Source organism: Canis lupus, chromosome 16 (assembly GCF_011100685.1).
Source record: "Canis lupus familiaris isolate Mischka breed German Shepherd chromosome 16, alternate assembly UU_Cfam_GSD_1.0, whole genome shotgun sequence".
Lineage (NCBI taxonomy): Eukaryota > Metazoa > Chordata > Mammalia > Carnivora > Canidae > Canis > Canis lupus.
In genome coordinates, this window is record NC_049237.1 from 6,597,108 (window position 1) to 6,613,746 (window position 16,639).

The window sequence follows — 16,639 nt, forward strand, 5'->3', positions numbered from 1 at the left end:
TCACTCCTACCACCACAAGTAACTGAATTCGGCCGATAATAAGAATGGATGGGGAGAGGAGTGGGCTCCAGAAGAAATTGCAGCCTGATGACACCGTGGTCTCAGCTGACCTTAAATAGAGACCCACCACCCTGGTCTTCCGACATGCAGCACTGTGGGATGATAAATCAGTGTTGTTGTAACCTGCTTAATTTGCACCATTTGTTATGCAGCAACAGAACATAAATACAGCTGGTTATCACCCAACATTTTCCTTTGGGGACCTACACAGTGACCCTGTTGCATCTCTGTCTACTCAGAATCATAGGTTTTGATTTTAAAAATTACACTTGCATCTACCCAGGTGAGGTTCTGCTCCCTAATAATCCCTGTGAAAAAAACACATTTCTTTTGTCTTATTACCTACCCACCTCCCCTCCACTAACTTTTCCCTCCTTCTCAGTAATCCTGAGCCCACGGGTTGTCTGAAAACTTGTCTTGACCCTCTGTTACTCAGGCTCGGGATTCTACATCTGAGGAAGCCCCTCTGTCCTACTGAATTTCCTGTATGACTCCATCAGTCATCGAGAGACACCATCGTAGAATCTTTGAAGGATCTTTGTTAATCTGAGGATTTTGTTCTTTACTTGATCAGAATTCAGTTTTTTTTCAGAATTCAGTTTTATCAAAATTTTCCCTGCATCTGTATTTGAAAATTGAAGTTTACCATAGGAAATAGGACACTTTAGGTTAATGCTCTCTAGTCTAGCACAATATCATCAGCCAGGGGTAAAGACTTGGATTACAACAGGAAAGATGTCTTGGAGGGGAAAAAAGAAGTAAGGAATATTACAGTCAAGGCCGGGCTTCGGTTCAATTTTTGTGAGAAAACTCCTAATTTGAGTCAGGAATCTTGAGGGCAGTGTTCCTTCACTCCTTGGTTGGCTCCTTTCTTGTGCAGAGAGGATGTGGCTGTGCAGTGCTGTGGCTAACTGCTGGCACAGAGGTACACAGATGTCTGGTTGGTGCTGGCAGAGACCAGGGTCAGGGGAAAAGATTTCAGCTCATTTCGAGAGACATCATACCCCTCAGGGGCATCTCCTTTTTCAAAGTTGTCAGTACCAGTTGAGTAGTAGATCAGCTGTAGCCCAAATCCTGGGTCTTGGCGATACCAGAACATTGAAACATGATTCATATCCTGCAAACACTGTAGGGTTAATTTCTTTCCTGTCCCCAAGATCCTATGTCTTGGGAACTGATTGACCAGAGCATCCTTGAGACCTGTGGCATAAAAAAAAAAAAAAAAAGTGGCCAAATAAAGACACAGCCCCGGGAGAGGGGTCTGATGCTACCATCCTGAAGAAACTCCTCTAGTTGGAGCCCTGGAAACCTAGTGGCAGGTGCCCGGGACTCACCTACTTTGACAAGACAAATGACAACACAGCAGAGCAACCTGTTGCTCATGGCAGCGTCAGATGAAGAATGCTGTCCAGCGCTGTGATGAATTTAGTCTCTGAGGCCAACGCTCTTCGTTTGCTTCCTGGCCAGAGACCACACCCTCCTTCCTCACTGCTTCAGAAAAGAATCAAAAGTCTCTTAGACTGAACAGAATGTGGCTGGTTTCATTTGTCTCGGTCACATGATTGTTTATGATGTTCTTTTAAGGAATGAGCACTTTTTACCCCTATGAACTCTAATCTCCTTTATATGCTATATCCTTAGTAATATGGTGGGTTTGTGTCTTTTGAATTTTTGCTAGATTCTTATGGTACGTTGAGGATTGTTGCATGGACCCTTGAGGCTTCCCTCCAAACACTTCTCTGGAAACTTTCCCATTTCATTCTTCTACCCAACTTGAGATTTTACCATAAAAGCCCTCTAATCTTCAGCCAGCCTTATGTTATTCATTTCCATGAGTTTCTGCTCATTAATCTCGGTTTTCGTATAATGCCTGTGCCCCTTCTCTCTCTGTGGGCTGCCTCATAAGGGAGTGAGCGGTATGGTGGGGGGAATGGGGCAACTAAGTGTATACACACAGGAACATCTGGGGGGTGCCTAGAACTCGCTCTGAGGTGATTCGGATCTGGTGTACGATCTCCTCTTAACTGGAGCTTCCTCCAGGCAGAACTGGGTGCAGACATACAGTATACACCCCCTTGTAGCTACTGATCCCTATGAGTGGTCTAGTAACTGCTCTCAACACCACTTGCTTGGTTGGGGGGAGGGAGCATTCTTGGGAGATTGTGAGATGTGAGTCGCCACAGATGAACTGAAGTTCAAATGTCGTAGATGTGGCTTTTTGCTATTTAACATTCTTTCTAGGAAGATTTTTCCCCCTCAAATTCTAGGCCACCTGAGGGTGTGGCTGTAGATTTCTATAGATAAGCTGCTAGCAAAGAAGCATGAAGATGTCTCTAGAGCCTGAAGAAACCCTCCTTCTTCTTCTAGGAGACACTGTGTGCATCAGGGGATCATCTTCAATGTTGCCAGCAACAAGTGAGCAGTGGATTAGCTGTCACCCCAACGTTGGGACTTGGTCATACCGGGACATTCTGTTATGAACAAAGTCCTAAAGACATTCCACCCCCACTGCATTCTGTTTTATATCTAGATTCTGGATCACTCTAATATCCAAGTGACTAGTGGGAGAAGGATACACAAGTTATAAGCAGTGTCCACCAGGAAGGCCAAAATTTTGGCCATGAAAAAAAAAAAAAAAAGCCTGGTGCTAGAGCCTAGAAATCCCAGTTTATGATTATTCCTAATGTGCCATGATCTTATCTGCTGCCAGGAAACAAAAAGCTTAGTGCCCAGAGGAGCCTGATCCTCAGGGCAGGGTAGGAGGAGCATGTCTTCTTCTAGCTCTCGTCAGCCTGTGGGTGGTTTGCCTCTGATGTCACTGTGTCTGCCCACACCCATAGTCCTGAGTCCCGCAGAGATGGAGTCTTTCTTCCCCCTCACAGAGCATTACTCAGCTAAGCTCAACTTTTCTGGGCAATTCAGAAACAATTGTTCTTTTGGGTCTATACTGCTATTCCTTTGCATTCTTTCTGAATCAAGCTTAGTTTTTCATCCACAACATTCTTTAATAACCACTATTGCCACTAGGTTAGCAGTTAATCTGGAAACTTCTAGAGGGAAGCTTCTTGGATCTGAACACCGGTTCTGCCTCTTTTAACTATTATCTTAGGCAAGTAAGTGGGCTGCCTCATGCCTCGATTGTACTATCACTGATTTGTGCCAATAAAAGTGTGTATCTGACAGAGTTGTGAAGAGCGAATGAGTTAAAGTGTTAAGTGGTATAACAATGCCTCGTATATAGTAACCACTCATTAAGATTTAGCTCTCAAAATAGTTAACTAATAGTACTGCTACTAACGTCATTATTGACTATTGAGTCAAAAAAAATTTTTTTTGAGTCAAATTTCTATGCTGGGGATTTTGTTAGGCAATCCACATACATTTTCTGGACCAAATAAAACCTCTGGGAGCCAGATATTACTGATTGCATTTTAGAGACTAGGAAACTATCTTTAGAGAGATTCGGTAATGTGGCAAAACTAGAAAGTGACCAGATAAGTCTAATCCCAAAACTGGTAGTATTTTCAACAATTAGTAATGAATTTCTCAAAGATTCTCTATTTCTCTTCCTTTCTCTTTTAAGGGTTTGATGAAAGCCTCATTCCTGCGGGAGTTATTTTTCAATTTACCCTAACTTCTGAATCTAAAACCACATGTGGTATACCATCCCCTATCTGCCTGAAATGCAAAATATCCTTTACTCTCAGGGGTCCTAGGCTAGCTCTGTCTTTTCTTGTTGAAAACCTTGAGCACTTCACTCAGCATAATAAGTCAATCAGAGAAGGACAAACATTATATGTTCTCATTCATTTGGGGAATATAAAACATAGTGAAAGGGAATAAAGGGGAAGGGAGAGAAAATGAGTGGGAAATATCAGAGAGGAAGAAAGAACATGAGAGACTCCTAACTCTGGGAAACAAACAAGGGGTGGTGAAAGGGGAGGAGGGCTGGGGGTGGGGGTAACTGGGTGAGGGGCACTGAGGGGGGCACTTGATGGGATGAGTGCTGGGTGTTATGCTATATGTTGGCAAATTGAACTCCAATAAAAAAATAAAAATAAACAAAAAACAAAAAGAAAATGCAAAACAAAACAAAACAAAATTCTATTAACCCAAAATAAATGAAAAGAAAAAAATAGAGACTTAAGAGATATTTCAGACATATACATTTACTCATTTATGCCACAAATATTTTTGAATGCCTGTGATTTCAGGAATGAGGAAGGCTGAGATGAACAAGATAGTTTTTTGTTGTTGTTGTTTGTTTGTTTTGGGAGCAGCTCACTCTTTATTGATGGAAGGCTCTGGGTCACTTGGAGCTGGTGTATGTGGTGACGGCCTTGGTGCCCTCAGATATGGCATGCTTGGCCAGCTCCCCAGGCAGCAACCGACGCACCACCGTCTGGACCTCTCAGGATGTCAGTGTGGTCCAGCCCGAGTACTGGGTCAGCCGGGCAGCCTCGCCAGCCAGCCGTTCAAACACATTGTTCACAAACGAGTTCATGATGCTCATGGCCTTGGAAAAGATGCCGATGTCAGGGTGCACCTGCTTTAGCACCTTGTAGATATACATTGAGTAGGTTTCCTTGCACCGGCTATGCTTTTTGGACTTTATCACCAGAACCATGGCCTCTGCGGCCTTCGGACTGCGGCTGCTGCCCATGCTCGGCGCCCATCCTCCTGCTTGTCCTCTTGGCATGCACAGTCTAAGGGGGAGATGGACATGAATTAAATAATCATATACATAAAGGTCATTGTGGAAATGTTGAAAATGTGCCAAAGGAGTAGTAGTGGGTGTGTGTAGGGGAGAGTTGACCAAGTCTGAAAGCCAGGGAAGGCTTCCCTAAGGAGGGGTATTTAGATAAGGAGAGTTAATCAGATGGAAGTGGATTGAGAATGGATGACTAAGAGTGTTCTAGACAGAAGAAATAGCACATGAAAAGGCCCTGTGGCAAGAGAAGGAAGGAACAGGGTTCTGGAATGGAAAGGAGGGCAGTGCCACTGGTGTAGTATTGTTTACCTTCCAAAATATATAAAATAATCTAAATGTTTAGTACGAAGAGAGTTATTAACTGAATTATGATGCTGCTGTAGAAGGGCACTGTGTAGTCACCGAAATGGTGTATAAATCTATGTATGCGGGAAATACTCATAATATTGATGAGTAATAAAAACAACTTGTTAAACTGATTACTGATATTGATAACTAATAAAAACACACTGAAACAGTGTTAAAAAAAAGAAAAAAGAAAAAAGAAAACCTTGAGCATGTTTTTATCAGGTAGCTGATTCAAGTTCTTTTTTTTTTTTTTTTCTAAATTCTCAATTCTTGGTAGATTTCTAACATCCATTGTTGGCCATTTCTGGGTTCTGTCCTTTAGTTGTCCCATTACTTACTTCTGAACAAGTTTCTTTTAGCATTTAGCAAGTTTTACGTGATTCCAAACACTTTTTTATCACACGAATCATCCTTGTAACCAGGTTGGTCTCTTATTATAAGAATTAGGAGAGAATTCTGAAGAACCTTGTCTTCCTATAAACATTTCTGTTTGTAGTAAGTATTTCATCCAACCGAAGGTATTTTTGTTCTAGATATTTCTGCTCCTTTGGCTACCAGTTTGCTTCCAATAGAGGAGATAATTTCAAGGAATGTGATTCTGGGAATGCACATACTGCTAAATGCACCATAAACTCTCCTCCCATCTTTCATTTTCATCGTTGCTGCTTTGTTGCTGGGATGGTGACAGTGCATGACTTTCTCTTATAGCCATGAGCTATTGTTCTGCTTAGACTTTCTATCTGCATTAGAGTCAGTTTTGTGAAGCTGTATTTTCCTAAAATATGATCCATTTAGGCTTTGGAGTCATTTATAAAGAAATGTACAAAATATTGTTTTAAAAAAATGTACTCTGTTGTGATAATTTCCCTTTGTCTTTTTTTATTTGGTATATTTGTTCTTTCTGTCTTCTAGTTGGCAAGCAATTTTCTATTTTTCCCAAGAAATTAGCTTATTTATTTCTTAGTTCTATTGTTTCAAAAATTTCTACCTCATTTACTTTTGCTTTTATGTTTATCTATTTATTTATCATCTATCTATCATTCTTTTATATTTACTCTTTCAAATGCTTTTTATTTCTTCCTGTGGATTTGAGATACTGTCAATGTCATATTCTGGATATGACATTGGATGGATGACTTTAATATTTTTCTTTAAGGCAAGTCTACTAACTGAAATCTTATTTTTTGCTTATCAGGGAATGTCTTTATTTCACCTTTATTCTCTAAGGCTAGCTTTGTTGGGTATAGAATTCTTGGTGCCTTTTGTTTGTTGCTATAACTCACACTATCTTCTGACCTCCATTATTTCTTCTGAAAAGTCAGGAGTCAGCCATATTGCCAGTATCCTGCACATGAGGAGTCATTTTTCTCATTTTCTTGTTGATTTAAACATTTTCTCTGGTATTTTGGCTATCCAAGGTTTGACTATACCATCTAGATAAGGATCTCTGTGTTTATTGTACCTGGGAGTCATTAAGCTTGTAGGTTCTATTGATTAATGTTTCCCTAATTGATTGGATAATTTTTGGGCTATGATTTGTCCTTCCTCTCTCCCTTGCTCCTCTCTTCCCAAGCCTCCTATTTTTCATAAATTGGTAAACCTAGTGGTATCCCACAAATCTCTAGATTCAGTTCATTTTTGTGTAGAGAGCATTTGCCTGGGCAGCGCTGTGCATGGATCTCCTGACATATATCAATACAGTTCCAAAACACATGAAGTAAAACCAACAGAAATGACAGAATAAATGAGCATATCAAAACTTTGTTTGGTGGTTCCGATACCTCACCTTCAAAAATTGATCATACCAACTATACAGAGAACAAATGAGGGTAAAGAGACTTAAAAAAAAAAAAAGAAAAAAAAGAAAAACAGTATCAACCAAGTTGACCTAACTGATGGTTTTAGAATAATCTACTCAAAACCACAAAATATGCATTGTTTTCAAGAATATATAGAATATTTTCTAGTATAGACCACATATTATGCCATAAAACAATCTCAGCATATATAGAAGAATTGAGAAAACAGTTCTGATCAAACTATTTAGAAATAAACAGCAGAAAGAAATTTGGGAAATGCCCAAATACTTGCAAATTTGACAACATACTCTTAAATGAATCATGGATTACATAGATTACTGAAGAAATCTCAAGGATAGTTATATTTTTAACTGAATGAAGGCTGAAATATATTAAATCATGGAATGCAGTAGGAACTACAGGGATATTTATAGCTTTAAATGACTACTTTAGGGAAAAAACAAAGGCCTGCATTATAATCTAAATTTCTACCTTAAGAAACTGTAAAGAGAAGCTGAAAGTAAACAAAAAAAGAAGAAAGAAGGAATCATAAAGATCAAATTTGGAGTCAACCAAATAGAAAACAGAAAAACAATGAGAAAATCCATGGAACTAAAAGTTGGTTTCTTGAAACAATCCACAGAATTGATGAACCCCTAGTTAGACTCAACAAAGATGCAGGAGAGAAGTCAGTTTCTGATTGTGGACTGGGCCATTTCCCAGCTTGGTAGAGACTGACCCAGGGTCAACTCTCCACCCAGATGGTTGAGCAGATCACACTGCCTTCTCAGGGCTGAGGAGTCTGGGAAGATTTGCAGTGGCTTTTGTAGTTTCAGATGACATTGGGTGGGGCTTCCTCACCTTTGTGACTACCCTTTTTATGCAGGCTGTAGGTGCCTGTGTAGCACTGTGTATTCACTGCTGGCACAGAGGTACAGGGATGTCTGTGAGAGGCTGGTAGACTCTAGGGTTAGGGAGAAAAGCTCTTTCCTTAATCTGGAGACAGTTGATCCAGAGGAGAGCTCTGCTTTCTCTGTGGTATTAACACCATATGAATAATGGAGCAGCTGTAGTGCCTTTCCTGGGTCTTGTCGATACCAGTACATGTTGTCATAGCCCATAGTTTGAGAACATTCCAGGGTAATCTTCTTTCCTGTCCCTGAAATACAGTGTCTTGGGGTCTGGGAGACACTACCATCCATGAGGCCTGAGAAAAGGAGACAAAAGTTAGCAACAGAGATCTTGATGCTGGAACCAGGTACAAAACCAGAACAAGGGAAAATATTCCTTTCTAATTTTAGAGAAATCAATGTCTATGACTTACCTGTCTCCAGAAGGAAAAGGGACACATAGTAGAGGAGTCTGAAAGCCATGGCACAGCTGAGTCAGAAAGGTGTCTCCCAGTTCTGGGGAAGTGGGCTGGGCTCTTGATGAAGTCATTGTGTGACAACACAGTCTCTACAAACTATCTGGGCCCCACAGCCATCCTAGTATAGAGCAGTGTCATCTAGATCCCTCTACCCATCAAAAGACTAATATTTTTGTTTACTTCTCTCATCCAAAGTAGGCTACATGCTTTGCTTATTTGTCTTAACTCAAGTCTCTAACATTTTTGCAAAACATTAAATTGCAGCTGTTTTACAAGCTATGAAAGTGATGGCTGCAGAGGTTTGAAAGGCTGTAATAGGAAGTTTGACCTACTTGGGAAAGTCAGGAATGGAAGTGATGTTGGATGTGATGTTCTGAAGGAAGAATCAGAATTAATTCCTCTGCAAAACTGCGAAAGAAGAGCTCAGAAAGGAGGTCCCAGTGAACAGGGTGGCTCAATCACATAGGCATGAGAGACCACATTGGGAGGTTTACAAAGAAGGAACCCATTTAGGTAACACATGTGAAGGGCTTAGGGCAGTAACTGACATTTGCTGAGTTCTCAGAAATTTATTGTTCTAATTGTATAATTACACCACTTTCTCAGTCTAATTTCTCATCCACTCAGGGTTCGGATTTCACCAACTTTATGAATTGAGGCTCCTTTTATTAAGTTCATTTTCTCTTAACTGCACCATCTATCATGACATAATAGAAAATTCAGACCTATATTTTTTTCCAATACATGCTTTGGTAACGTTGACTAAAATATTTTGGGCGATGCTACAGTAAATAACCTCCAAGCCAAGCACCATCTTCTCTCCTCTCTTCTCCTCAACAGAAAAGTCTTTAGCTTTAGTCACGAGTTACAAAGATAAATCCTGAAATCCCTTCCCACTCCATCAGCTCCCTTTGCCCTAGTTCAGTGGGATCTACGGTTGACATTCGGTCAAATTCTTGCTGAGCCACTGCTGACCTGGGGGTTTGGATTTGACTATTTTGGCTTCACTATTTAAGGATCACCTTTATGTATTTTATATATGACAACTAGAGGCTGCTGCTCACTCTTGCTCTCTTATATGTTCCAAAAGAATGTAACAATTTTGACTTACCATTACCCTGAAATATTCTCCTCTCGTTAAAGACTTCTTTAAGACAAGGCAAATCAAGCAAATTGAATGACATTCATTCCTTGCTCTTACTTTGAAAGCTGGTCTTACCTTCATAGGTAGCATCCAGGAAGAAAAAAAATAATGAAATTTTACTGCCCCCTGCTGAAAAAAAAAAATTGTGAAAAGGATGACTAGACAGACATTTGGGAAGGGTTTTTCTGTTGAATTTTAAAGAAATAGGAAGGGGAGAGGCCCCAATTGTTGTAAGTGTGAGAATATTCAAGGATCATGGATGAGCTGATGAAAGTCCTCAGCAGTAACTGGGTGTATAATCTGATTCTTATGGTAGAAGTGATTAAAGAAAGAGAGAAGAACCCAAGGGGTGGATCTTGGGTTGGGAGGAGGTATGAGAGGCTCAGGTCCCACTTGGACGAAGGGGTCCTTGAAGGCAGGAGTAGCTCTCCAGCCCTTGTTGCCAGGGCAGGAATGACTCATGCGTGACCTACCTTTCTAATATAGCTAGGGAAGTGTTTGGAGCAGCTGCTGAGGATTTCTCAGTGTCAACAATGAAGGACACAGAAATTATCAAAAATAATTGTTACATATGTCTCCACACTTTTGATCCACTAAAACATCGTCTCTCATTTTCCAATGTTCTTAGTCTTCTTATAGAATTATGCTTCACCAAACATATTTTATTTCTTTTAAAAGGATTTGTAGGTGGGGGCTGTGGAGGACTTAAACATGCACCAGAACTCAGAAAACATGTCACTTGGAAGAAAATCCTGAGGAAGTACTCGAAAGACATATTTTTCCTTTCCTCCCTCCTTCCTTTATTCCATCTTTCCTTTACTAAGTCAGATGTTATACTTAGTTCCAGGGATATAAAATTGGAGGGCATCACTCTTAAACTAAAGAACATATAGTCTCAAGAAGAGTCAGAAAAGAATACAATAACTATAGTCTTTGGAATGAATAAGAACTGAGTCTTCTGTCTGTGGGAGTCAGAAGAGCCTTTATTAATTTTATTTATTTATTTTTAGACTCTATTTATTTGAAAGAGCAAGAGAGAGCATGAGAGGTGAGGAGAGAAAGGGAAAGGGGATACGGAGGAGCAGACTCTGATTCCAGGACTCCAGGTTCACAGCCTGAGCCAAAGGCAGATGTTTAACCGACTGAGTCACCCAGGCACCCCACAAAAACCCTTTGTAGATAAGCTAATCTCTTAGCTAAGAATTAAAGTCTGTGCAAGAGTAAGCCGGGGAGTGAAGAAGTAAGTGCCCATTTAGAATGAGAAAGAACACTTGCACTTAAGGATCACCTTTATGTATTTTATATATGACAACTAGAGGTATAGTCGTAAAACTTGGCTTGGCCTCTTCAGGGAAATATAAAGCGTTCAGCTGAGCTAGAGTCTAAAGGGCTGAAGGGAACATGGAAACTTGGCTGCATTTTTAGATGGAGATTCGTTCATGAAGGGCCTTGCATGCCATGTGAAGAACGCCAGATGCATTCCGGCTGGTGATGATGTTGAAGACCGAGTAAAGCCGATAAAGTAAGGGGCTAGTAGGCCAGTGAGAAGGGATTGCATTTTTGTCTAGAGAATGGATGCTGAGGGTCTGCGCTGAAGTAGAAGCAACAAGGAAGGAAAGCAGTAGCTGAATCAGATGAACACATGTATTAGCTATGTGTGCCCCTGTGATGTGTCCTATCTCCCCTCAGCCCTGAAGGACAGTTTCTCTCTGCTACGAGTGCTGCTGGCTAACAGCCCTCTTTGTGGATTGCCTTGGCCAGAGAGACACCTCTCTGCCCTCCCCATCACTCAAAGGCATGCCCTTTCTTAGGGCGACCCATGCACACTGACACTGTTGCAGGGAAAGTGGGTACAAGACCTGGTCCCCTCGCCTCAACTTCAGGAGTTTCTAATGGCCATCAAGGCTTCAAGGCTCCTCGTGGCTCAGCTAAGACTTTTGTCAAGGTTGCAGGACAGCCCAGCTTTATCCTCAGCCTATCCTCCTTCTTTCTTTCCGCGATAACACTTTCTAATGGCCCACTGAACATTAACCTCTTCTGCAAAGTCTGCTTTCTAGAAAACCAAATCCATGACAATATGGATTATAGAAATCACAGATTTGTAAATGGACTTAATGTGAGAGCTTATGGAAAGAGGAATCTAGAATGATGGTTCCAGTCACTGAGAAGCAATATAGTGTTTGAAGCCAGAATGGGTGCCTGCAGTGTTAGGGGATGAGAAATACAGCAATAAATTACTTGAGTTTGAACTGTGGAGCATCCAGCTGGAGGTATCCAGGAGACTGGTAAGTCCACTAGTTTGGAGCTTATGAAAGAAATTGTCATGATCACAAATGGGAAGGTTAAGGAAGAATATTTATACTAAGCGAAAAAAGAAGGCAGAAGGAAAGTCCTATGAAAATCTACTGGAAATGGCTAGAAAATAATTAAAGGGAATAGTTAATAGCGTATGAGAGAATTATTATTATAGATGAGATTTTGGTGAAGTGTATATAGAAAGCAGGGAACAAAATTCTAGAAAACTGACTTTTAATTTTTTTTTTAATTTCGAAAACTGACTTTTTAAAGGGAAAGCAGATGAGATAGAACTCATACAGGAGATTGAAAAAAAAAGCGTGACATTCTTTTCAGATCAGAACAGGTAGAAAATGAAATAAGTTGCATTCTCTGGGTGAACTGTCACCGAGTCGGGGATTCTTTTGTTGAAATAATTGAGGCTCATGGGGTATGAAGACAAAGCACATCAGAAAGTCTTCAATTTATTTCTTAGGCAGGTTTTACATCAGGCTATAGCAGCCCTTGATTGAGTATTTTTGTGCCTGGAGTTCACTGGCTCCCAGGAGGGTCCCCTCTGCAGGGGAGCAGGGGGCTTATTCCAATACCTTGAGAGAAAAGGAATCTCCAAGCTCTGAGCTTTGGCTCCATGCTGGGGAGCAGGCAATTTTTTTTGGAATCCAGTACATCTAGATAATGACATAGTCTCTCTGCTCCCACAGGTTAAGATTATTCTCAGCAGAGATCCGAGTGTGGGGCAGTAGATGAAAGATATCTTTTATAGATCACAGTCTCTAGTACTTGACACACTTCACTTTCTGAGTCAGATTTAAATAGTAATTAAATTTACTTAGCGTGAAGTTTTAGAAAACAAGGTAGTCAGTTTGTGCCTGGTATAAAAGCACCCAAATACAGAGTTGAACAGTGCCCAGCTCTTGGAGGAACCAGGACTGAGAAGGGGACAGCAAGATAAAGGGACCATCAGAAGGAACAGAATGGAGTGGAACATGTTGCAAAGTGGGCAAAGAAGAGGCAAAAGAACGATGACAAGCCACATCCTGTTGGAGCTCATAAGAAATGCTCTTACTGAAAACCATGGTGGTCTTGGCAAATGTCAGGTTCATTCTCCTAGAAGGACACTACTGAGCTAGCCCCACTAGAATAGAGAAGGAGGGTCAGTCGGCAGGGGAGATAGGTTCAGTCCAGCCTGTGGTTTCCATCACCGTATGGCCTGGGGACATTGACCCAACATGGCCACAGCTCAGATTGAGGCTCACACGGTGTAGAACTACTCAGACCCCTCTAAGTCCCCATGTCCCACATGGAGGAAGCCTTCTGTGTGGTCCGAGCAAATGTGCCTGCTTTCTGTATGGGGAGCAGGTGACCAATAAGCACTGTGTGAATCGCTGCTGGCACAGAAGTAGAGAGCTGTCTGGTTGGGAATGGCAGTCCCTACAGACAGGGAGAATTTCTCCAGGTCCGTTCGAGAAGCACTGTACCCATTGGAGACCTCTCCTTCATTAATATAATTGACACCAAAGGAGTAGGAGATCAGCCGTAGCCCCATTCCCGGATCTTGTCGATACCAGTACATATAGTTATGACTCTTAATCTGAGAACACTCCAGTGAAATGTTCTTTCCTTTCTTTATAATCCCATTCCGGGGGGTCTGGGTAATGCCAGCATCCATGGAACCTGTGGGGGAAACAAGACAGAAACTGGAGACAGAGCCCAGGAAGGGTCCTCCAGCTACAGGCTGAGGGGAGAAGCTTCAGCCAAGAGCTGGAAAATGTAAGGCAGGGTTTCCCCACGCTTCCCAAACTCACCTGTTCCCAAGAGACAAAAGGCCACACAGCAGAGGAGCAAGAAGCCCATGGTAGGGAAAGGCAGGATGGAGGCGTTTCCAACTCTGAGTGCTGGGGAAACAGGGCATGGATATAGGAAATGGGAAAAATTCAGTCAGCGATGTCCCTCACAGCTTACTTGGCCTCTGAGAAAGATACACCCACACCTCTGTCCCCCCAGAGCCTAACCTTCACTCACTTATTACTCAGGAAGGTGGTGCCTTGGTTTACTATGCGTCCTACCAAATGCGCAGAAACTCTTTAACTTGCTCCTCTTCTCTTCCTGGTTCTTCTCTGCCACCCACTGGGTGGTAGTCTCTCCTCCCCTTCCCACGCCTCTCCTATTACAGGTGCTCCAGGGCACACCCCCACCCCAGATGAATAAGCTATGGAGTAAATTCAGAATCATCTCAAAGAAAGGGAAGCTAGTCCCAGTGGAATGTTGTGACTGTAACATTTCTTTTTTTTTCTGCATTTATTCATTTTTGTCTAATCCGGGTCTAGGTAAGCTATGCTATTTGAATATATTCACCATAAAGTTTGAAAGTTTTGTTTTGTTTTGTCTTTTCTTGGGGGCCAGCACGGCTACCTTTGTTCCAAATTTCCACTGTTCTTTGATGGATGCTGCTTTTCTGGTCAATGTTTCCTGGGCACATACCTTTACTGAAAATATGGGCTAATTGTAGGAAGGTATTCTCTTAATGTGGGTGTGTATTTCAAAGAAATACTTAATATCTTCTCTTTTATTTTGAATGAACTGAAAATAGTTCATTAAAGAGGTGATTTTAGCATAACACAGATTGTTGCTGACTTTAGGAGGAAAATCTTCAGTATTTCAATGCAACAAAGTATAAATACAGCACAACAGCAAAGACAGTGAGAAACATTGGTGTCATAAGTCAGTCTTCTTTGCCCTTTAGGTCTGTGCTTTTCCTGACTTTTCCTCATCCATGAATATACCATTGCCTCCTACACTAATCAATCTGGCCATATATCTCATTGGGAAAGTCTTCTTCTTAATAATTTCTCTTTCAATTGGGAAAATTTCCAGCATATATAAAGAAGATATATAATAATATAATGAGCTTCCATGTCCCTACATAACCTGGCTTCAGTAATTACCAACTCATGGCTTCTCTTGTTCATTTCTCACTATTTTCTCTCTCTCCTCTTATTTTGCACACTCATTGCTTTGTTCTGGCACATTTTTATAGCCAGTGTACACCTTCTATATGACATTCCAGTGTTCTCTCCTTTTTTTCTCTTTCTGGACAGAATTGTTCATTAGTCCTACCAGTAGAGACTTGGATTTTTTTTTACAGTAAATTGCTTATCCAGGGGCTTGATTCATACAACAGGATAATTTTAAGAAAGATTGTCATCTCTGAGTTTGCCCTTAATTGGAAAAACATGGCCCTACTTTGCAGTTCTTAAAGAAAACATGCTGTTTTGCTGCCCCCTGGTGTAGGCAGTGACTGGAGTGGAAGAGAGATTTGGGAGGTATCAACTATTATCAGGGTCCGTCTGTTGAGGTCTGGTGGAGTCCTACAGTACAAGTCTGTAGATGCGTGGCAAGGACAGGAGAAGCATACCTTGTCCTAGGAGCAGAATCTACGCCCGAGGAGGAGTGAGCGACCATTATCAGAGGAAGGAACGGAAGAGATATGTAATTGGATGGGCATAGAATTGAAAAAGATGCTCCCATTTCTGGACAACCCAGAAAGACCTTGATGGCATGAACCAGTACTCCTCCTCCAGGATGGCTCATATGGTTCTCAAATTTTTATTTAAATTCAGTTGATTAACATATAGTGTATTATTAGTTTCAGAGGTAGAATTTAGTGATTCATCAGTTGCATATAGCACCCAGTGCACATTCCATCACATGCCCTCCTTAATGCCCATCACCCAGTTACTTTATCCCCTCTCCATTTCTCCTCCAGAAACCTCAGTTTATTTCCTAGAGTTAAGGGTCTCTTATGGTTTGTCTCTGATTTTATCTTATTTTATTTTTCCCAAATCTTATTTACAAACCACTTCTTTGACCCATCCCCCACCACAGGCAGAGCACAGACTGCCCAGTCTCCACCCCCCCACCCCCCCAAATCCTGCTTTTTACCATGTATTGTGTGTTCGTGGGTGTGATCCTAGGGATATCGAAAGCTCTCTTCTCATTTGTGAATTATTGAACTGTATGACACATATCCTCAGGCACAAAAGATGTTTATTGCTGGTTAGTGCTTTCTGGGTCATAAGAAAAATCTCACAAAGATGTTTTTATGTTTTCTTCTAGAAGATTTCTAATTATAGCTTTTATACTTAGGTCCATGACCCATCTCAAATTGACCTTTGTTTCTGGTATGAGGTATTAGTAAAGTACGTTTCTTTTCACATGATCATCCAGTTGTTCCAACAGTATTTGTTGAGAAAACTGCTATCTTGATGCATTGAAATTTCCAACCCACAAACATGATTATTAATCTTTCCATTTTTAGTATTTTCTTTAATTTCCCTTTGTGATGTTTTGTAGTTCTTCACTGAACATCTTCTGCTGAATCTATTCCTGTTATCGATAGTATTGTATATGATACTGTCTCCTGAAGTTTATTTTTCCATTGTTTGCAACTAGGATGAAAACACTTGGTTTTAAAAAATAAAAATACTTTATTTATTTGCTTAAGAGCAAGAGAGAGAGCATGAGCAGGGGGCAGGGACAGAAGGAGAGAGAGAAGCATGTTCCCTGCTGAGCTGAGAGCCCATCATAGGGCTTGACCCCAGAACCCTGGAATCATGACCTGGGCCAAAGGCAGACAGACAATTCACGGACTGAGCGACCCAAGTACCCCTTGGTTTGTTTTATATTGACCATGCATCTCATCTTACTAACTTCACTAATTAGTTCTAGTTGTTGTTCATTGATTCCTTAATGTTTTTAATATAAACAACCATGTCATCTGAAAATAGTCATAATTTTATGTCTTCCTTTACAATATTTAGGATTTTTCTCTTTTTCTTTTTCTTTTCTTTTTTTGGCTTGTCTCACACTGGTTGAGACCTCCAATCCAATGCTGAAGGAAAGTGGTGACAGAA

At 41.0% G+C, this 16,639-nt stretch overlaps 3 gene segments (V, D, J or C); all 3 read right to left on the reverse strand.

The window, feature by feature from the left end:
* Positions 1-967: 967 nt before the first annotated feature.
* Positions 968-1,573, reverse strand: LOC102156776. The segment is given in 2 exon segments: positions 968-1,260; positions 1,395-1,573. Coding segments are annotated over 2 exon segments (342 nt in total).
* Positions 1,574-7,796: 6,223 nt separating this feature from the next.
* LOC119874694 lies at positions 7,797-8,363 on the reverse strand. The segment is given in 2 exon segments: positions 7,797-8,125; positions 8,243-8,363. Coding segments are annotated over 2 exon segments (378 nt in total).
* A 3,580-nt stretch (positions 8,364-11,943) lies between these two features.
* Positions 11,944-13,852, reverse strand: LOC119869605. The segment is given in 3 exon segments: positions 11,944-13,400; positions 13,532-13,621; positions 13,749-13,852. Coding segments are annotated over 2 exon segments (456 nt in total).
* Between the last annotated feature and the right edge of the window lie 2,787 nt (positions 13,853-16,639).